At 41.1% G+C, this 23,222-nt stretch overlaps 1 protein-coding gene across 2 annotated transcripts in view; it reads left to right on the forward strand.

Moving 5' to 3' along the window:
- The window catches only part of AKT1 (AKT serine/threonine kinase 1), a 77,153-nt gene that overhangs the window by 28,656 nt on the left and 25,275 nt on the right, over positions 1 to 23,222 (forward strand). For both annotated transcript variants that reach the window (XM_040067082.2, XM_040067083.2), the window contains 3 exons: positions 9,691 to 9,819; positions 16,494 to 16,605; positions 19,390 to 19,537. In XM_040067082.2, coding sequence (XP_039923016.1) covers positions 9,691 to 9,819; positions 16,494 to 16,605; positions 19,390 to 19,537 — 389 coding nt within the window. The remainder of the gene's footprint in view (positions 1 to 9,690; positions 9,820 to 16,493; positions 16,606 to 19,389; positions 19,538 to 23,222) is intronic.

Genomic DNA, 23,222 nt, shown 5'->3' on the forward strand with positions numbered 1-23,222 from the left:
AAAACAAAAGTATGGGGCACCACAGACTGGAAACTGTAATTCAAGGTCCCATCTTGTGTGTCCATGTGCTGCCCACTTCTGTGTGGGATATACTGTTCATATTTTATGCTATTTTTAAAATGAAAAGTTACTTTAGTGTAGCAAGATGCTGTTGGCAACAAGGAAATTAATTTGTGGTAGCGGTGTCAAGGTAGGTGGGTCTTTATTCTGTTTTTTTTCATGTTGGTCTTTTTCATTCTTCCTTGTGTAAGAAACAGAGCTTCATTGTACTGAAGTGCATTTCTCCTGGAGCTTGGAGCTGTTATGGAGAAGTATAATGAGCTTAGTATAATAGATAACTTGGGGGTTAAAAAGTAGTTGTGATTATATGTGCATGATTTTAGTTGTATTTTAGACACGTTTCAATGTCACAGGGCTAAATTGTGGTACGATTGAAATCAAGCAGGAATTCTGCTGTTTGATTATATTAAGACTCAAAATTTTTACTCTCTATTGTAAAAATAAATGAGTTGTAATAGTGTGTCTGATTGAGCTTAAAGCAGTGGTGTGGATTGTGCTGTGCTTTACAGTGACAACGCACCTTAGTCCAAGGCACGGAAATCCTTGGCAGAGTTTCTTACGCCTGTGTTACTCAGCTAAGCTTAGCACCAGAGCTGTGGTCTGCTCTTACGCTACTCAGTGGTGAAGTTGCTTTAATAAATTCTCAGCATGCAATTGAATTACTTTGCAAAATTCCTCCAAAGTGAGGCAGCACTCCTGTTATCTGGAGGAGATTTTCATTGCTGAGTTTGGGGTAGTGACTCAGTAAAACTTATCTGTGGAATACTAAATTTGGAGGCGTAACCAGGAGGTTGCCATGATAACAAATATTAGGACTTGCTTTCTGGGAAGTGCTGCTAATTTTTCCATTGATGGCCATTAAATGCCTTAAGATAAATGAAATTTTTTATTAGAACTAACATGGTCTCCTTGTGCTCCTCCAGGATTTTGTAGACTTGCTAGTGACAGAATGAAAAAGGAAAATCCAAATTAGTCCCAGCCCTATAAAGATACTACCTCTTTTTTAATGTTGCTTCTTATATTTTCCATTGAAATGTTTGCTTAACTTAGCATTCATTCATCTTTCTACGAAATATTTATCAGTTTGTATAAACATGTTTAAAATTCTACATTGATTTTATTTTCTTGGCACTTTTAAGAAATTTCCTGATGCACAGCATGATTACACAATTACTGGTAGAGCTTTTATTGTAAGTGACCGAAAACAACTCTGTGCGTTTTTGTTGAAAATTAGGACTCAAACCCGGAAGCTAAAGGATAACAAACAGTACAATGTGTTAATTTCTTACTCTCCATAAATTGCTTATTTATTAAAATCCACATTCTTCAACTTAGTTTTTACAAAGAGAGTGCTTTCCCCACCCCCCCTCTTCAAATGGCCTCTGAAGTTAGTTCATATCTATTTTGGAAATGCTGCTGTTTCTATAAATCTCCCCTAATGTCCTTTAGCTTTTTTTTTTTTTCCTCCATTTCTTTCTCTGAGGTTTTGAGTCACTTTGTGAATTGACACAATGATGTGGTAATGGGAGCCTAGAAGAGCAAGCCAGGGACTCAAGGAGTGGTGGATGAAGACATCCCCAATGTGGATGTATTCTGTTTTCTTCGTGGCTGTGTCCGGCTTTTTCTTTCCCTTGCTCTTGCTTTGCTGTGGGCTTCTACCCCCCAAGCTACCAGGTTATCTCTCAGCCTCACCAACTTTGGGATTTTAATGAGGATCCTCTGCTGGGCACTTTCCAGGTTTAATATTCGTAAAGCAGATAAATGCATCATAAAAATCACTCTTGCCCAAGTCTTTTTCTCACCTATTTTTTTTTTAAATGAGGCAAAGTGAGGGAAGGGACCTAAAATAATTTTTAATCAATTAATTATGCTATTCCTGAACATCCCCTATGTTTAGGTTGCTTGAGGAATACAATTTAAAAACTGTGATTTCAGTTCTACTTTATTCTGGAACAGTTTTGGTTTGTGTGTGTTTTTTTGCTTTGTCCCCTCCGACACTCTGCCAGTCTCTGGATGAGATTTACTGAAGAACAAAACTGGGTTTGTGATATTCAAATCAGGCATGTTCAGATAAACACAAGAGTCATGCCTAAGGATTTTTAGGTGAAAAGGTAAAATAATTTAATCAACTTTCAGATGCTGTCTAGAAAAGCCCATCCTTGTTCAAATACACCAGGGTGTGGTGTATTTGCTGTTTCTGGTTTAGTTTTTATTTTTCTTTGTATTTGTAGTAGACATAAAATCTTTGGCGGACTAAGTCACTGTTTTTATAAGTACATGGGGTGTATTTAAGAGCGTGATTTGCATTATTGCAATATTGACTGTATGCAGATTGAACTTGAGGAATAGTTGCAGCTATGTTCTTCCTCTAAGGGAAGATATTTAAAAACTTGCAGAGGCTTATTAGCTTAAGTGCCTTGTTAGCTGCTTGTGCTATTTTCCATCATAGTGTCAAGGTAAAAATTACTTGGGGAGAAATAATTGTTCTAAGTATGCTTAATTCAGTTCAGTGAATCTGACACCTCCTCTGTCATTTTTATTTATTTATAAAAATGGGAGAGAATTGGGCACCTGTCAGAAGCAGAGAAATACACGATAGCACTTTCTGTTACAGGAATGTTTTATTTGTTAAAATCCTGTAGCTGCTTGCAAGTTTATTGCAGGAAAGATTTCTCGAATCGTGTTGGACACCTCATGGTAGTTTTAAGTCCTTTTGTTTGCACCATGAGGTTGTGAAGATGCAATTCACTCTGAGATTGTTTTCAGTATAGCTTAAGAAATCACTTTATATTTTCCTGTAATTTATGTAGGTATCCTTAAAACTGCTGTTTTTAATGAAATTTCATTTACATCTTCTCCCACTGGAGACAGCTGTAGGTTAGGACTAGCCTGACTAAGCTGTGCCAAAGGTAGGAGTAAGGAGTTTTTTACGTGCTGATTAATTCTCTTTTGCTCCTTTGGGAATATCTGGTATTGCTTAAATTGATTGCTGTAAGCAATATGGCAACATTTTTGACCTTCTAAACTGAAATTCAGCAAAAAAAAAAAAAAAAAGAAAAAAAAATAAAAAAAAAGAAAAGAAAAATTAAAACCTCCAAGTTTCAGTTTTACATAACTGTACAGTTGAAGAATAGTGGTAAAAAATACCGAGGTGTCCACTTTCTGCAGCGGTGCTGTTGGCTGAGGATCTCAAACCTTTTGGCAGAGATAGAATCTGAGATCTTGGTAGTTGTCCGTCCCCTGCACAGAGAAAGTATTTGGTGAGAATCTGTTTTTCTTTCTCTGTAATCTGGCTTCTCATCTCTCCCATGGCCAGTTTTGTGAATCAGAGCACCTCTTGCCTTCCTTAGGTGTTTCCCACCTGCTCTGTTGTGTAACTAAAGAGAGGGGCAGCTTCCAATACATTTACTTTTCTACACAGCTTTGTGGGAAGCCCTAAGCCAAGGCAGTGTTCTGCTTTCTGAAGTTAATTTACAGATGTGGGGTGCCAGGTGACCAGGAGTTGTCCTCCCACAGCTCCCATTGTCACTCAAAGGCCAGACGGCCATCACCCTTCGCCCCACCTCCGGTGCCCACCTCCCTCCTTCCTTCCCTCCCTCCCCATATTCCCCCAAGATATGATAATGAAGCAGGTGCCCTGTATTGCAACTCTCCCTGAGCTTGAGAAACGGCAGGAGGTTCAGAAAAGCTGAAACCACGGAGGAGGAGGCGGCGCGTCTCCCGAACCTGTTGGCAGTCGCATCGGTCGGGGCCACGCACCCCACTGCCCGCGGGGGAAGAAGGTGGGCGGCCGATTCATCGTGCTCCGGATCAGCCCATTGGGCCGGCGGGACCCCACGTTAGGCCCGTGGCAGGCACGGAGGAGCCGAGCTGTGCGGTGGGGGCCGCGCTCAGAGGAGCCGGGCTGTTGCCGCGGCGCTGGCCCGGCGCAGAGGCCGTGGGGCTGCGGGTGACCTCCCCGCCGGCAGGCCCGGCCGCCTCATTGAGATTCCAGGCACAGGGAGCGCCTCTGCAGCTGTACGCCGGAGGCGCTGGCCAAGGAGGCGTCCAGAGAGGGGCCCCAAAAAAATCATCAAAGAACCGGCCCCTTCGCTGCGCCTCTGAATAGGCAGACAAACCAGAGGTCCTCCTCCGCCAGCGTGTTGGGAAAGGCATTAACATAACCTCTTTTTTTTTTTTTTTTTTCCCTTTTCTTTTTGATTTCCCCAAGCTACCGAAAATCTGCTGTGTTTAAATGTCTGGTTCTGACAGTTTGCTGAGGGGAGAGAAGAGTGGTGCACCGGCCTGGTGGGTGTCTGTGCAGCTATTTTTACAAAAAACACAAAACGCATTTGAGCTGAGAGTTTTCATTCGGGTCACCCTAGACTTAATTGTTTGGTGTCAGGTCGTTAAGATCCAGAATTAGCTCCCTGCGCTTGGAAAGGGCTTGCTTCTGAGTGCTTTAGAAATGCAAAGGCAAGTGTTCAAGCCCTGCTTTCTTTTTCCAAATCTGTTTTGATTTCAGCTGGTTTTGTAGTGAGTGGACACTTGCTCAGTTTACTCAAGCAGTAAGAACTAACTTTAAATTCCCATCCCACTCCTCAGCACGAGCCGAGGTGGCAACTCCTGAAAGCCTCACGTCTTTAAGGAAATTGGCATCTGTTTTCCGAGCCCTTATTAGGCCGACAGGATGCAGACCACTTCTCATGGCCACGGAGGCTCGGAAATGAGTCACTCCGCCTTTGATGGGTGCCACATTAGCGCTGCCATTGGCATAACTTTCATGTTCCCTCGGACAGGAACTGGGGCTGTTCGAGCAGGGAGTGCCCACGTACATCATCAGAGCGTGTGGGAACGTAGAGAGGGCTTGCATAACTCAAAAGCTCTAATTTTTCGAGTGTTACGCTTAAATGCAGTTAAAGGTGCTGCCTCTGATGCTCAGAGCAGAAAGTTTAATGCATTATTTATTGGTAGATTTGTGGTAGCCGCTTGACTGCATCTCATATAACTGAGACTTTGTTTTCAGTCAGTGCTCCTGGGCTTGTTACTTGGCTATTTTGGGCCATAAGAAAGTTAATGGTCGGGTGCTTTTGTAAGTATCAAGGGTAGCATTGGATGCTGACTTGGTTAACATAATGATTTTTTTTTTTCCAAACCATTGGTATGTATGAGTTGATTAAAAAAAAAAAAGTAGAGGCTTCTTAAATATAGTCTGTTCCGAATTAAAGGGTGTGGTGTTGGCTTTGAGTGAGCTTGATGCAGCAACAAGCATGCAGCAGTTGGTAAATAAAGATGGATTTTCTTTTGTTCTGCTGGTGCTTGCTGCTCATTATTCTCCACTTACCCCGTGAGCTTCCCAGGGAGTGGCAGCTGTTTCTGATGTTAGACACTCTATCAGTGGTAGACAGCTCCAGATTCGGTGAGATACTGTTGTGGGGAGGAGAGGAAAATCATCTAACCCTGCATTATTGTAAATCCTCAGTAGAATTAACTTTTCATGAACCAAAGGAGTTTTGTGTTTAACTTTCTCTGAAATATTCAGGCATAAGTGTGCTTTGCAGTACGTGTTACAGCGAAAAAGCTTTTCTGGCATGAGATGGATTTACATTCTGAGTGTGTGTTAAGTATTTTAATGTGCAGTGTGTGGGGGCAGACACAAGGCAATAAAGGGAAATCAGTCTATAACAATCTTTGTGTATGTTTCCAGATATATACAGCTTGGGAATCTTTGCAATTTGGAAATTGCTTGGAGTAAACAGAATGGTACATAAAGATTTTAAATAATAAAGCTAGCAAGCTACAGAGGAGTCTGTTTGGTTCCAGGATTTTATATGTAGGATTTATAACCCATGCTTTTGCTTTCCTGTCTCTGCAGTGTTAGCATTCTGTTACTGAAAACAAAGAAGGCTCTGCCAGGGCATTACACAAGCAATGAATCACAGAGGAAAAAATGTTTTGCTTTGTAAATTGTTCACTTTTCCATGGTGGATCGTTATTTTTTTTTTTAGTGTTGTCTGATAGAATTTGCCACACATGCTTGCATTTACTGTACTCAGTACTATTCTTTCTAGTGTGACTCTACTACTGCTAATATTAGTGACTTAAAGTAACTTCTTCTTGTGATTCTTAAAAACAAAACCGCAACAGGAACAAAGAACACAGGACAAAAATTGAAACAGCTCAGTTCACTCTTGAGGCATGACAGCTTGCTGAGTATATCGGAGGAAGGAAAAGGTGTTGATGTTTTTCAGACAGCTTTGTCCCAGCAGTTCCACATAATTATTTTTTTGTCTGTATTGACAAACTCCTTTTGTGCCTCCAGTACTCAGATTTGCTGTCTTTTGATGTGGTCCTCGTGGGCTGTAGGCCATTTATAGTCTTTAGCTAACCTTAAAAATACAAACTTGTTTCTTAAGAATATGCACTTTGTACATCTTTTTGATGACTGTTGGTGAATCTGTGTGTCCGAGCTTCTGCAGGGGAATGACGGCTTGCTCAGGCTTGGATGTAAAATTATACTTGGAGATCATCTCTTTGGGAAGTCACACACCAGGCAGTGTCTTGCCACTTTTTTGCAGGATGCAGAAGTGTGTTATTACAATAAAAATTTGTTGTGTGTGTGAGGTGCTGCACTGTGCCTCATACTCTCCTAGGCAAGAACAATAATCAATAATATGTTGGATTGCCATATTACAGTATTCATTATCTCCAGACATGTGGGGGAAAAAAATAAATAAAACCGTATTACTTATTTACAAATTAAAAAGGTGGAACAGGAACTGTAACCAGCTAAAGCAATGCTTAAAGGAAGATCCAAGTAGAATAATCCCTGCAGAAAGACTGGTGGTAATGAAATCCTTGATTTTTCACACAGAAGCAGAGAGTGTGGAGGAGGATGCTATATATGTATGGAATGCACCATTTTAAAGACTGTGTGATTAATCTTGTTAGAGGATGTGATTCTAAAAGAGAGGCAAATCAGTGGGATAAAGCTGTAAGAAAGTATGAGAGCCAAACATAAGCACCTAATCTCTCAGAAAGTCTCCTGTGACAGTGCAGTGTAATTCTGTTTAAAATTATGTATACTTCACTGCAAATAACGAGGTAATAATTTCAGAATCTGCAAAAAATTAATGTCCCCTTTGTAAATGCCAGTGGAGAAGATATGTAGCATAAATTAGAGAGTAAGGGAAGTAGAAACTCTCAGTCTTGTCCCTGTTCAGATATTTTTTGTCCTGTCCAATCTGGATTTAGTCCTAAGTGCGATACGATAAGGGGTATGTGGTGGTCATTAGGTCTCCTGGGTGTGCTTTATGCAAGAGAAGAAAATACCAATGAGTCAGGTATGTAACAGCATGTTCCAAAATCCTGATAGTCTGGGCAGCCACCTCCCCAACCTGCTTACCTGGCAAACCTCTAGTCAGGAGTTGGGCTGAGCGTGCCATGTACCTTCTCATCCCTGTAGTCACATCTGTGGTGTAATTGTAATGAGATTGGAGTAATCTCACTGATCTGGGCCGAGTTGGACTGATAATTTAAATGTGAAAGGCTTCATAATCTCCCGCTGATCCCAGAAAGTTTTCAGCATTTAATTAAGGTGCGAATTTAAAAGATGATGACAACAAAACCTCCTACATTTACCTCCTTGCCTATAAATGTTAAGCCATGACAGGTGAGTTCTTCTGAAATTCCTGGAGTGATGATGACACTTTCGTAAATGCCTTATAGGTTGGTGTAACACTTAGAGCAGTAATAGCCATCTCTAAATGAAACAACGAGAAGATTTGTGCTCCTTCTCCTCTCCTCTTTCTTGCCCCATACCTGTTTCTTCAGTTCAAATGGTTGTTTTCTGCAGACATGGCCACTGCGAAGGTGGCTCTGTGTGACTCCCTCTAACAGTTCAGTAGCTCTTAGTTTATTGCTTTAGATTAGGAAATGGAAAGCCTAGTGAGGACTAAAGAGGTGAAAGTAGCTGGTGGGGGCTGTGCACACCCGTGTCTGTGTTGTGTGGGTGTCAGGGTTGCTTCTGCTTCTGTGTGCAGGAGGGAGAAGGGTGAGTGTGAACGGAGAAGTGACACAGCTGCTGCCCAAAGCAGGTTGAAACTGCACCACAGACGGAGAGGAGCTCTATGGGGAGAGGAAGGAGACAAAGCAGCTGCAAGGGAGTTCCTGGGGCAGGGTGCACTTCGCTGGGAGAGAAATCACCAGCAGAGGAAAGTTGAGCAGCAGGAAAGGGTGAGAGGAGCCTGAGAGAACAGGAAAACAGCTCAAGGTTGCCAGACCCAATAAAACTGGTGAGCCTTCTCCTCCCACTGTTCTTGGTCCTTTGAAGAGCTGGCCACCAGGTAAACCTGTGGGCACTGGGCACCAGCCACTGCAGGGCAGCATTACAGGGTGCACAGGCGTCATCCTGCTGTGGCAGGCTGGAAAGGATTTCAGCTCCTGGTGCGCTCTCTCATCTTCCCCCCCAGTGTTAAACAAATCAGTGAGAAACCACACAGAAGGGAGGAGGGTATGGTTGATGTATGGCTGTGGGTGCTTTGTAGCTGACCATTTGCTTTCAAAATTTTTAAATTGGTTGTTGGTGTGAGCAGAATTGGAAAAGTGTGGTCTGTACTGTGTTTAGAATAACACCTTAAATGAGGTTTTTGTGACTCAGTTGAGTAGAAACATTACTGCAGGACCTTGTAGGACCTAGAGGGGCAGCTTGGCACCATGAACAGCTATTTGAGAATCTCGAGAGTTTGCCTCAGAAAACAACGATCTGGTCAATAAGCAAAAAACTGGGGCATACTGACAGTTATCCAGAAGAGCCATCGGTGGGATTTCTGTCTTCCTTCCCTGAAGACCAGCTTAATAAATCCAGTAAATAACTGAAGTTTTGATTACCTCTCTTATTGTACTGTTGAACATTTTGAGTGTGACTGTAACACAAGCACATGAGTGTCACCTGTGCAGGTTACTCAGATGAGCAGTAGTGTGGTGTGAGCAATGGGTGTTTCCTCAGACAAAGAAAGGTGGCATATCTTTTAGAGTAGATGTTTGTTTTCGACTTTGTGGTGGCTATACATCATCCAGTGTTTTCCCCTTCATATTGTGATATATCATCTTGTGTTTCATGCTTGAGATGTTGTGAGAGAAGTGAGTGATGTTATGTAACATAAGCAGAGAATTATCTTCTTACGGTCTGAAAGTGACTGTTGGTTTGATAAAGCAGTTGACTAATTAGTAAATTACCCATTGTTGTTTAAAATACTTGCGCTGCAAAATGTAAATGAAAAAAATTTCTCCACTTGTCAGTATGAAAAATGACAATAGCAAAAATAATACATAGGACATCTGCTCTGATTTTTTTAAAATTTAAAATGCGTTTAAGGCAGATGTTGCAGAATTTGAATGGAAATCGAAGGAGATGGAAGAACAAAACATAGCTGTTTACCTTCTATGAAGTCCCATTTTTATGGCTAACGTCGCTATCAGTATGTGACTCAGTGTCTGTATTTTTCCACTGTTTGTATCAGACTGAACTGAATGTTCTTAAAACTGCTGCTGTCAGGATGACATATAGTTCTAATATTAACAGAAATTATTAGTGTATCAGTATTTTGGGGTGTTTTCTGATGTTTCCCTTTGCCCATTCTCTCTTTCCAGGAGAATACATCAAAACATGGAGGCCGCGGTATTTTCTGTTGAAGAACGATGGCACCTTCATTGGCTACAAGGAACGGCCACAGGATGTTGACCAGCGGGAATCACCTTTAAATAACTTTTCAGTAGCTCGTAAGTGTTTCTAGTTGCTCCCTTGTCCAGTCTGGAGGTTGATGTCTTCTTGTAACCTAGCTGGTAAGCTGCGTCAGATCATGCAGACATTCAGATCTGCCCAGAGCAACATATCTAGACCCTAAGCGTGTTTATTTGAGCTGATAAATCCCACTGTTTCTCAAGAGTGATTGTAATGTGGAGGTTGGATGCTCTGCTTTTTTTGTTGGTGTTTTTTTTTTTTTTTTTTTTTTAACATTTTTTAGTAATTTACCATTTCTGGTAATTGAATAAAATGAGTTTATTTGTTAATATTTTGTATGTATGTTAGTCAGCAAATTGCTTTAAAGTGAAAATTCACCCAGGTGCATGTACTTGGCAGGTAGGTACAGCAAAAGCATTTCTGCCACCGGACCTGGATTCCAGTGGCATTGACATAGGTTGGAGTTATTTAATGGTTAGCATAGGAGAATGCAGAGCGAGCTTGTTTTAATGAAGCACACTTAGATTTTCTTAATTTTGAACACAAACTCATATTTCTTCTATCAAAGCCATCAAAAGGGTTTGGAAATAATAACATCTCCTAACTTTTGCACTCTCTGCTATGCAAACATTTCCGACTTTGCTCAGGTGCTGCAGCACAGGATGTGATAGAGGACTCTGAAGATAATTTCCTTCTCTTGCTCACGTTTTTAACCTTTCACTGTATACTTCCAGCTTTTATTTTCTCCTGTTGTTAGTCTTTCCTGTCTCATGATCTGCCTGTGTCTCGTTCCACCACTTAAAAATAGATCATTGTGGCACCTGTTATTAACAGTGATCTGTTCCATGTTCCTGGTGACTCCTGGAAGCAGTGCTCTCTAGAGAGAAGGGTAGGGGCTTTCCCTCTTCATTACAAGGTAGCTCAAAATACAGGGGGTTTATCTTTGTAGCTGATCATTAAGCAGGTATTTATTTTGAAACACTCTGCTCCTGGAAGAGGGCCGGGCAGCAGTAGGAATTAATGGAAATGTTCATTATTTTTCCTCCAGTAGCAGTGTATACCTGTTCTGAGTGATAATGATGGACTTGCTGTTGCCAGGTGCCTCTGTGCAGGATTCCAAGAGTGCTTTGGGGGTTTTTGTCTCGTTTGAGAGGCAGAATTGTTATAGTGTTTTCATTTCAGTAATGACACGGTACTTTCCTCTTTAGACTGGTATCTTCTTACAGATCAAGAAGGTAAAGCAAAGCAGCAGAAAGCCATTAATTCATAAATTAATTCAGTACTTGGTCTATAGCCAGAGGCTTTTAACAAATGCACTTTCTGGAGGACACTTCCATCCTCTTCCTGCTAACTGCATTACTTGGGCAGCTCAGTGCTAAGGACTAAAAATGTGTCCATCGCCTTTTCTTTGTCCAAGTTGCCTTTAAAATGGATTAACTTAACTCAGTTTTCACAACAGGAATATGGTGCTTTTTTGGCAGATTGAGCCCATCAGTCTCAGCATTTGTAGATAAACAGGTTTGTTACCATGGCATCGGAGCATTGTTGGAGAACGCACAGCACGTGCCCATAGATGAGTTGTAGTCCCTGTAAGAGGCATTGTAGGCTGGGTGATGGGTGGGAGGATGTTCCTAGCAGTGGCTCTGGCCTGGTGAACAAGTAGGCTATTGCCAGTCTCTTGCCTGGTGGCAGGTCAGAAAGGCCTTGAAGATTGGAGTGGGGCCTCCTTACTAGAAGTCATTATTGTGGATTTGGGCCCACAGAAGCAGCTGTTCTCCCACCAGGATTTAATTTCTCACGTAGGCAGTAGCAGGCATTGCTGCCAGCACTTCTGTCCCTTCTGGGTGCCCGCCACACTTCCACAGATTCACAGAATATTCTGAGTTGGACGGGACCCACAAAGATCACAAAGTCCAACTCTTCGAGCAAATGGCCCATATGGGTATTGAACCCAAAACTTGATGTTATTAGCACCAGGCTCTAACCAGCTGAGCTCAGGGATAATTTTTGGATGTATTTTGCACCACAGGCCTTCCCTTTGAACCTGCTTGCCTGATCCTTTCATTTAAGTTAACAAGTTGAGTTAGTGTGGATGAATTTGAGCTGTCTCTGGAGAAAGGCTCAGGCCAGAGCACAGGCCTGTAGAAGCCTCCTGTCAGTGGGGGGGAGTTTAGATTAAATGGTGTTTAGATTAAATATTTTGTAAAAATTAATCCTTCTGTTTTCTCTTCCTCCAAGAGACCCCGATAGCCCTGACTTTTTTTGTTAATTAGTGAACCAGATTTTTTTTTTTTTTTTTTAATGAGATGGCAGGCTGTCTCTGTCAGTCTGTTCTTTGGAAGTGATCCCATGTTTCTGATTAAAATCTTTACCCTCTTCTGCTGTGCAAAAATACAGGCTTTTTTATCTTTGCAAGTAAAAGGAGGGTTTTTTTAAAAGGGGAATTTTATTATTTGTAGTGTAAAATTCATATTGAGTGATTTTGTCAGCGCATAAGAAGTGGGAAATAATCATGAGAAAGCTATGACGGAAGGTAACAACTAATGGTCACCTGTTTTTTCCTTTAACAGGTATGAAGAAAGTATTAGCAATAAATGGTGTGTGATTTCCATGTGCTTGACAGTCTTTTCTTTCTCCTGCACTAGCTTTTTCCTTTCGGTCTGTGACGGTTTTGATATTACATTTTTGGAAACTTGCTTCAAGGCCCCTCTAGCTAAAGAGAGGCTTACTATTTATTTTCTCCACCTAATTTTCCTTTTAACATAGCCATATACAAATGTTTGCTGAATTTAAGGAGTTTATTTTCTCTGGAATTAACCTGTTGAAGATCTATTAAAAAGGCAACAACAAACAAACAAAAAATAAATACAAAAGAACCCAAAGTAGCGCTCACGAAACATGGTGCCTGAGTGTTTAACTGAGATTTTTGAATCTTATTTGTGTTTGTGTTCTGTACTTTACCACTAATAAGGCAGAAGGAATAAAAAACTGTGTACGTAAATGTTCTGCTCCAGAGCTCCTGCAGATGAATAACCAACAGAGCCTGAGTTGTTAATCTGTGGGATAAGTAGCCTTCATTCCAATTGTAATCTCAGATTATCATGTATGTCTCCCTATTAGATTATAAGCCTTTAAAACCATATAGCTGAGAAAAGCAGTATATTGTGAAAAACCACATGGAGAGAGAGGCTGTTCCTGTTGGAAAGGGATTATTTCTCCCAGCTGTCAAAAAGGAAGATGTACTGTGGTGGTTTTGTTGTACTGCTGAAAACATAATTGCTCAACAGCCCGAGAGCTCCTTTTGGGACAAGGCTGTATGTCTGCAGTCAAGCATTTTTCAGAGGGCACAGGATGGCCAGATTAGTGGTTGGATTTTTTGTCTGCTGTTACTAAGAGCCACCTTTGTGCAGGTTTGTAACTTGGTGCTCCTGGCCCTCACTTTGCCGTGCTCAACAGTTCAGAGTTGAATCTATCCAGTGGTGCTAACAGAAAACGCAGTATTCAACATAATATTTGTGTTTGTCTTCCAGAAGTTTTATTTCTTCATCATTCTCTTTTCCTTATTTACCTTTTTCTTTTTTCTTTCTTTTTTTTTTTTCTGTTTTCTTTTTTCTGTCTCTCCGTACGCTTCCTTAAAGAAACCAAAGCAGGAATAGGAAGGATTCTTCCTTGACATTATTGTTTTAAGTGTGATGTCATTATATAGGGAGAAGAGTTTGACACTTTCATGGAAAGTAATCTGCCTTTTAGCTTAAGTGCTGGGAAAGCAAATATTGTGACATTTTAGAAAGTCACTGGGATAATACTAAGTGTCTTTCAAATACAAAATGGTAATTTACATTTGAATGCCTTGGTGTCTATTCCTGTTAGGAACAATTTCTCTGTCCTACTTAGTTTAAAAGACCAAACGCCAGGAAAGAATCAAGAGGTTCTTTAGAGCAGTTTAAATAATTTTAACAGGCTGCTGTTTGTAGTACTTTGTTGCAAATGGGGAATACTTAGGTTGGCCTGTTTCACAGGAAAAACTTGGTTCGAAGTGGGTAAGTGACCCTCAGCCCCTATTTGAAATTGAATGTTTTTATAGCAGAACCTCCAACATACTGTAAATCAGACCTAACACTACACAGCATCTCTGTCTATACTCTGCTGGAGTGGTGCATGTCGCAGTACATGATTAGAGAAGGTGGATTTGGTGCTTCTCTAAGTTTTCAGCTACAGTGAGGAGCACACAGTTGCGTTTGAAAGTAAGAAAAAAAACTACTGTTCTTTTGTTTCATTGATAAAATCCACGTGATTGTCATATATGGTGAGAAATAAGTGGCCATTCAAACTACTTCTAGAACCTATGTGGTACAGCACTTTGGTAAAGCAATTTAAAAGTAAAGCCTTCTGTATTTCTTGATACGTGTTGTTATGATTGAGCAGCGTAATTAGACAGCATATTGTTCACTAAACAAAACAATTCTGGGTGACATTCTTGAATTATAGTGGTTATTAACTGACAAATCTCTATTATTCATCTTGCTGTATGCCTTAAAAATTGCTAGATCAGCAAGCTTAACAAATATCAATGGACAGTGCTGATTGAGGGGAAGAGTGACATTTATTTGGTCCCCGTCTATGGCGAGGAAAGCCTTGTGTGGTGCTGAAATTAAATTGTTAAACTAGAGTTCATGGCTAGTTTAAATATCTATGCAGCTACTTCAGAACGTGACTCTAAAGTGTTTTTAAAATCTAAGCAAAGCCTCTCTGTTATTTTCTTTATAATGTACTTCGGGATAAGTATGGGAGAACAGCTCTGCATTAGCACAAGATTAGGAAATAGTCTGATGTTGTTCTTCAGAGTCTTCAGCCAGATTTGATGTTTTAGGGCTGCATTGTGTAGGCTCCTGGAGGACAACCCCAGCCTTAATCTAATCACGTTAAGCAGATAAAAATGGGAGGCAGAACAAACAAACAAACAAACAACAAAAAAAAAGAAGGGCAGCTAAACGGAGGTGGGAGGTCTGGGAGCAGGAGTGAGATCTTTGGAGCAGAATTTATCAGCACCAGGCTCACGGGGCTGTGAGAGGACAGAGGTGGCTGAAGGCCGAGTCCAGCGCGGCTGCATCGCTGCGTGGAAGTTGTTTAATCTGAATGAAGGAGTGCCGTTTATTGCGCTAAAGCCTTCGCATGACTCATTAATAAACTTTCTCTTATCTAATTGGAGTGCTTTAGTAGGACGCAGTATAACCTCAGCGTGCTGTTACAGAAAAATTATATTTCTTGTCATGAAAAACGCAGAGTTACTAATTGAAAAGCTTATAATTCCAGCAGCAAATGAGGCATGAAATATATTGCCAAAAATACAGCGCCCAAAAACACTGGCAGTAAATATTTTATCTTGGTGCTAATTAAGAGCTTGAACTTAAAACTGAGCATTCTAAATTTACACAATAATTAAATTAACCTAATGGTGCCAGTGTAGCTTTAGTAATTTGTACTATTATTCTGGTGGATTCTGTCCTCCACTTGGACGTTGCTGATGGCGGAGGAAGTTCATAGCTCTAGCAGAAAACAGAAATTTCTTTTTGTCTTCATAGTGCCCTTTTGTTTATTTAGAAGTCCATTTAAAAACTGAAGACCAAATAACAGCAGCTTGTGGTTTCAATAACTGCATGGCAAAGAGTTTAATGCAAGAAAAAAACTTGCATAATTATATTTTATTTTCCCTGTGCTCACTTGGTTTCTTAATTTGACTTTCCCCTAGTAGGATCTGTTTAATTAATTAACTTTTCTATTAATGTTTATTTTAAAAATGTGGTGGTTTGGCTCCTATTGTTATTTAATTGATTTTCTTTTGTTTTTCAGATCTCTTAATAGAGCTAAAGTGTACCCTTTATCAGGAGCATTTTCTGACCCAAATTTGAAGGATAAACATTTGTAACATCCTAAGAAGCTTAAAGTAGTAGATGTGATTCAAAAATAAAAAAAAAAAAAATTACGAACTCAGCTGTCAGCAGAACATTTTGATGAAGGAAGTGGTGGCTTAGCATGTAGCTGTACTTCTGTAGCCTTTTTAGGCTGTGCTTAAACCCTGGCAGTAATGGAAGCTGCTCACTGCGTGTCTGTGCAGCATCCCACTGCGGCAGCTGTCCCAAAGGCTTTGGGAACGGGGTCTTCTCAGGGGGTGCCTTTGCAGTTTGATGTTCCCTCTAGTGTTTGAAGACTGGAAATGCTGACTCTGATCTTCATCAGGTTGCTGCAAAATGTTCAGGGTGTTCTCTTGCAGCTCCCTGGAACCCATGGACGGGGTTTTATGTGGGAAGGTCAGTAGGAGGAAATGTGGGGGCTTGACTTCAGTTTCGGTATATGTAATTGCTGCATTATCAAATGACTTTGACCATGTGCTATGCTCTGGATGACCTTTAGAGTATGGGACCTGAGTCTGAATGGCTTCTGTGTAATCACATCACATTTCTCTTAGCTCTATGGGCAGACCAAATGTGGAGCCTTTCAAAGCGGAATTTGATTTCAGAGCTGCTTAGATGGCTATCTCCCAAGCTATTTATTGGTTTCATCAACACAGTAAATTGTCTCAAGTCTTCTAAAGAAGTACTTACAGAGATTTCTGTGGCTGATTAATTGCTACAGTTTGCTAGATAAGAATAAAGACAAATGATTATTTAAACCTGCTTATGTACCATGACTCTTTCTTCCTTGATTGTGGTAGAGTGCCAGCTGATGAAGACAGAGCGACCTAAACCAAACACATTTATCATTAGATGCCTCCAGTGGACCACAGTAATTGAAAGAACATTTCATGTGGAGACTCCAGAGGAGCGGTATGTTTCATTCATATTTAATGCATAAACTCCTTGCAAAAGCAGATGCAAGTGTTCAGCATTAATAGTGTGTCCTCTGCTGAAGCTTTTATTTATCAGATGATGTACGTCTGTACTGAAAAGTGACAAATAATTTTCGAGTGCCTCAGTTCTAGTGCATTTTCCAGTATAAAAGCAATCCTAAAGTGGGGTTTCAGAGAGTGGATTCTGAGCAGTGTTTGTAAGTCAGTTGTTGCTAGGTTGGGTATCCAAATGGACGGGTGCAGGTGTGTACCAGCACACAGGTAGTTATTTCTGGGAACATAAGGTTCATTTCTCCCTGGAAATGTTGTGGGATGTAAAATGAAGGGTTTCTGACCTGGGAGTTTCTGGAAGGATGAGCGCAAGTGAAATAGATTCAGACAGAGTTGAGTTGCATCAAAATAGTGACCTTTTAAAGTCTATTTAGGCACCCTGTTTCTAAAGGAAAAGTTAGTTGTATCATTGCTGATTGCTAATGTTTTATGCAAATTAGATAATAAAGGTGATAGTTATCTGCTGCAGGTGCAGATTTCTGTTTCATCTTTAGGAAACAAAGCTAAGAGTTACATCCTGTGCTCTCATCATTGGAGAATTGATCTCTTACCTCCAGGGAGAACAGTTTTCCAGCACAGCTGTAATAGAACTACTGAGTATTTAAATATTTACTTGCTCTTCAGAAACTGAACTTAAATTATTCCAGTATCATTGCCCTTAGGGGGTGGGTATGGACCCTGGTCCTCCCTCGATATGATACTGGCACATGTTTATTTTGAAGACCATTAAATTCTACCCAGTATTACTCACTTACTTCTTTCATAGCCTTTGCATGCACTTTGTATGCTCCTTATTACTGCTTTTGATTCTGTTTCAATGATCAGAAGACAGTTAAGTCAAATTAAAAGCAAAGAAAAAGAAACTGGTCCTTTTTTTCTTTTAGGAACTTTGTGGTCAGTGACCCTCAAGGGAGTGAATAGCAATTTCCACTTGGGGGAAGATTGTATTTCAGTCTTGTTTTGTTCCCTCCTAGCCAATTAAGTCAGCTTTGTGACACTTCAGGGCTCAGGGTGTTAGTCACCTCTGTTGTGTACACTTGAGACATAAAAGCTGAGGGTGAAATTCTGTTCTCCCAGAAATCAAAGATACTCACTTCAGGAGGGCTGAGATCTCAATCAAGTCAGTAACAAAAGACATATGAAGGTCAATATGCCTTTAGCTTTCTATATGCCTTTAGAACCAATGTTTGCTTCTTTGAAAGAAATGGAGAGAGAAAAGTGCAGAAGTTCTTTCTGTAATCATTTGGAATATAAAAATATGAGTAGCAAATAAGGGAATGTGTTAGTGATGGTGAATAGAGCAGTCTGTGCTGGGAGTATAGGGAGGATGTTCTGAATGTTTGGCATTACCTTGCTGCCTCAGACAGGGCTGGATGAATCATGCACAATTCCAGCAAAATCCAGAATAAAAAATGTACAAGGCAGGAAGGACCTTATGTGGTGCAGTTTTTATTAAAATCTTGTGTTGGATACTTTTTCTCATGGACTTCGCTTCTTCGGGGGAATGATCTGTCTCATGCATCCATTATAAATGAAAACTCACATGTTCAGATATGATTTAAAAAAAAAACCACAACAACAACAAAAAAACAACTTCATAGGACCAGTGAAAAACTGGACATTGATAAGGATGGCACAGCTGCACTGCAGATTGTGCACAGAGTTGTTCAGCATTGGCTGCTGCTGATCCTGCTGTAGTAATGAAATGTTTTACTTGGGATGTCCTTAGGAGAAGAATATAATCAGTCCCTAGCAAACACCAACTAAACCACCACATCCTGTTCCCTGCATATACAAAAGACAGTAAACACGTTAAGTTCAGATAGTCCACTGGATGTGTCTTCAGCCCCCGTGTGCATCTTTAAAGCCTGTCCCGAGACCCTGGAAGCCCTTATGAGTTGTATTCTTTATGTTCAATAAATTTGCAGTGAAATTGAGTGAAGGCCAAGAACTTTCACTTCAGTAGCTTCCAAAGGTGTGAAATCTCCCAAAGGACACTGGAGTGGAAGTGGACTCCATGGGAGTTGAAGGGGTCATTATTAGAGCACTGGTGGCTGAAACAGCTGTGGAAACTTTATCGTAACCAAGACCTGTGCCTAAGATGAAATGTCACTGCTTTTGCTGACATTCTGCTAAAGTTTACACAGCAATTGCTGTACTAATGTCATCATCTTTACAACAGAAGATTAACCTTAGTGTCCTGAGCTGTAATAACTTCTCCAGGAGTATCTCTTGCCACTACAGCCACTAAAATTGGGATATGTGTGTTAAGAGGTGCCATAGTGTCCCCGGGAGTTGGATGTGTATTTCAGTGCAGCACAGAAATGCAGAAGCTGTCTTTACTTGCTTTGTGCTTCATGTAAGCCTTTTGCTTTTTGGTTTTGTCAAGTCTATTTTGGTTACGTTAATCTCTGCATCACCAGGTCGTATCGTGAGCTGTTGACTGAATGTCCATTTAGAAATTCTGTTATCTGAAAAGCCTTGTATTATGTCCAGACTGGGAGGACTTGAGTTGTCTCTTGTTTATAGTATGGCTAATAAAGATTTTAAAACTGCGTTTTTACAGTGCTTGAAAATGCACATAATTCATCGTATCTTCCATTGATTCATCAGAGAGTATTAGTGGCTGTGTATTCCTTGGTGATCCTTGCCATGGCAGATGGTAATCTGAAGCCACAAGTAATTAATATCTTTGCCTATATTTTGCTAGGGAAGAATGGACAAAAGCCATCCAAACAGTAGCAGACAGCCTGAAGAAACAAGAGGAAGAGATGATGGATTTTAGATCTGGCTCTCCCAGTGATAATTCAGGTGCCGAAGAAATGGAAGTTTCTATGACAAAGCCAAAACACAAAGTGGTAAGTGAGTATAGCAGGAATGACTGATTTTTAGGTCTTCTCAAATATAGACAAGAAATAGCCATCAAGCCATGTCTGTTCCTCTGACAATTACATGATTGGCTGTCGGTGCAGCTTCTGGAGGAAACAGTTGTCTCAGCTGAGCAGAGCCTGTCTGGGTGTGCCAGAGTTCTGCCTTCACATGTCCTTACTGGATGGCTTTCAAGGCCAGCACAGGTCTGGGTTTGGTTTGCCTATTTTCCTGTGATACAGCGCCTGAAACCAAAGCTCCTGCTGGACCTTGTGACTCTGTAAACTCCTTGCAGGCTGGTGCAAAGGTATTCTGGTGGATTTGCAGGATTTCGGGTGGGTCCATGGATTTAATTGCTGTGTGGATTATGGGTTTAGCCTAACTTCAGCCAGCCACTGCAGTGTCTGTCCATAGTTCTCCTACAACTTGGAGTTTTGCATTAGGCACTACATAATCCGAATGCAGAGGGCCAGCTAAGGACTGGCCTTCCATGACATGAGTCATGGAAGGAGATCTTTGCCCTCTTGAACCTTTTTAGGTATCTGTCTTCAACTTCCCTTTATTTCCTTCTACCCCATTGTGTTCTTCTCTTCTTACTTCTCTTTTCGAAAGTGTTCCCTCCTGTTCCTGCGAGAGAGAATTGATAGAACCTTTCCCCATGCAAATGCATTGTCTGTGGATTTTAGGTGGGCACTTCCTTGTGTCTTCATCTCACCATTGTCATCTTACCTGCTTTCATAAGTTTGTTTCAGTTTTGGGAAAACCATTGAAGTTTTTCTATAAAAAGATGGCCATCTGCCAGTGTCTTCACTCGGCTTGTGTGTTACCTTGTGTCATGTTGGTGCTTTCAGAGTGATGTGGGTGGCTACTTTCATGCCACTCTGAGTCAGAGCTGGCCAGTAGGCTTCTGGGTCTTTGGCTGAACAGATCCTGCTCTTGCTGAGCAGTCCTTTATAGAAGTGCAAGAACCACCTCATTCATCAAATCGATACAGTCTTCTGAAACAGGGACTGTCTCTTCTGGGACATATTAGTGAAGATAACCAAAATGATTATTGGTATCCTGGCATCAACTCTATTGAGCAATTTAGCAGAAAATCTCCCCAGCCAGCTCTAGGGAAGAATATGGAAAAGTTTGCTGTTGGGGGCATCTTAAAATTTTTCCCGAACTGAGGCTGCAGCAGCCTTCGGGTGGATAAATTTGGGTGCATGCAGCCTGCCAGAGCTGCCAGTTGTGGGCACACCAGAGGCAGTGCTCCATTCTCCCCTAACCCAGCTGCTAAATGTCCAAATTACCACAAGCCTCACCTGGAAGAAAGACCCATGAAGGCTGAGGGGTATTTAGGGCCAAACACAAGGCCATCACCTTGTCTGGACCCTGCCTCTTCTTGGAGTTTCTTTCTGAACATAGCTGGAATCTGGGAGTTGGTAGCTATATGTGTGCTTTTCTGTATCTTTTCTCTCTTTCTTTTTCTCCTCATTCCCTCTTGTTGGGATATTTGGGTAACTTAACCATCAAATGGATTTAAAGTTTGCTAAGCTGTATGGTCCAGGTTAATGCTGTGAGAAGTGTTTTATGTTGATAGTAAACCTTTGGCCAAGTTTGCCTGATTTTCTAGTTTGCTAGTAAATGTTTTGTGTTGTTTTAACCTCATGAGAATATCTGGTTGGTATTTCTCCCATACGTCCAGCTCAGAATAAGGAGAAGGTAGTTTTTGGTCAAAACCAGTGTTTGCTGGCAAAAGGTCATGGAATCCCAGGTGTAGAAGCTTGATCAGACACAGACATGTAGTCTGAGAAAAACTAGCAGAAAATGCAGATAATTGCAGAGAATATTGGAATTTTGTTAAAAGCAGTGAAAAAACGCCTGGTAAGGGTTCCACTTGGGAGGAGACTTTAATGGCTGTCCAGAAAGATAAAGAACCATGTGTTGGAAGGGCCGGGGAAAGAGCTGATGAAATTGCAAATTGCCTTGGAGGCTGAAACAATAGCTCCCCTCAGGGCGGAGTGAGAATTAACAGGCCAGAAGCAACTAGCCCCAAACCTGAGAAACCTGTTCAACAACTTGGTTGGGAACCGAAGAGCTTTAGAGTTGCAAATTAACACTATTGAGGAAGGTGTGGAGGATGAGCCAGGGTCTTCCAGCCTAGGGAAGAGAGGTTGGGCTTGAAGGTGATTTCAACCCCTTCAGCTCTTTGGAGATGTTTGATGTAACAAAGCCAACCCCCAATCCATAAACTCTGCCTATCGGTAAAAAATGAGGAGGTGGGACTCCCTGAGCATGATGTCACCTCCCTCCACTCCTTGGAGGAGGGTTTGACTCAGCAAAGCCAACCTCCACTGCACCCCACCCCAAGCCCTGCTATCAGGATACAGAACCGATGGTGATGATATTGTACTCTGGAACAGATTTGGTTAATTTGCAAGGGAAGATTAGCAGTCACCCTAAAGAAAATAAAACTGATAATGTTTTGAAAATTTCACTGATGGGGAGTGAAATAAAGCCTTTTGAGGAGGGAGCGATCTGTAATGTGAAAAGTTTAAACCTGTTGGAGGGGGAAAAACTCATCCCTCTCCCCATTCCAATATGTAAAATTACTGGGAGAGTGTGGGAGGCAGTGGGCTTCCAGCCAATGCATGGGGAACACATGGTGCCCTCTTGGCCTTCTCCAGTGTTATTGTTATTTATTGCAAATTTTAAGGATTAAGACTGAGACAAAGCAACTCTCTGCCCCAACTCCAAAAAGTGGGAGAGGGCAGTGAATTCAAATATCCTCAAAGTTTCCCTGTATTTGCAGTGAAGCTTTGCAAACTCCTCTTACACTGCCTCCTCCTGGCAGCAGTGGGTACTGAGCCTTGCTTGCCGCTGGAGGCCAGAGGTGGAACTGCAGAATCCGTAACCTCTTGAGGAGAAAATACTTTTATCATTGTGCAAGTTTGTTGTGTTAGTCTTGGTAATAACTCTGCATGTTTAAGTGTATCCTGACCAGCCAGAAGACTGAGTGTATGTCTGGAAGTGGAATAAGGAGCTGCTTAAGCAGAAGTGAAAAGGACTTTAACTAGACACAGAACTGTGGGATCTGCAGCTGGAGACATCTAAATTATGTGAATAAAGTCAGCTCTGGACAAAAAGGAGCACAAAGGGGCCATATTGGACAATATAGTAAAGCGTAAATCCGTTAGAGATAAAGCTGCAATGAAATCTGAAATCTAAAATGCAGTATGTTAAATGGTTTATCATTTTGTATTTTCTGAACAGTATGCCAGCACAATTGTTTGCTCCTGGATTAGACGACCATCCTAAGAGGACCTTGTACCTAACAATTGTAATAGCAAATATGGTTTCAAAGGGCTGAGCAAGAAGGAAAAGAGAGTGGTGTCCTTTTCCCTAAGGACCACTCTTAACATCTGACGCACATAGAATAAATGTATATTATTGGTTGGCTTTTGGACTGGAGTCCAAATTTCCAAAATTGGATGTTACAGATTATGTTAATCCAATGAAAATTGTTTTGGCTAAAGTGAAATGGTCTCAAAAGGATGGCTGGCTACTCTAACTCAGGTTGGCCTCCATGGTGCTAAGAATGCTCATCGGTATTGTTACGGTACTAGATAACTTAAGTTTCATTAGTGATGGTTGCATTTTTGTTGTGTTCTAGGGTTGTTTTCACAGACT

This window comes from Hirundo rustica, chromosome 6 (assembly GCF_015227805.2).
Source record: "Hirundo rustica isolate bHirRus1 chromosome 6, bHirRus1.pri.v3, whole genome shotgun sequence".
Classification (NCBI taxonomy): Eukaryota; Metazoa; Chordata; class Aves; order Passeriformes; family Hirundinidae; genus Hirundo; species Hirundo rustica.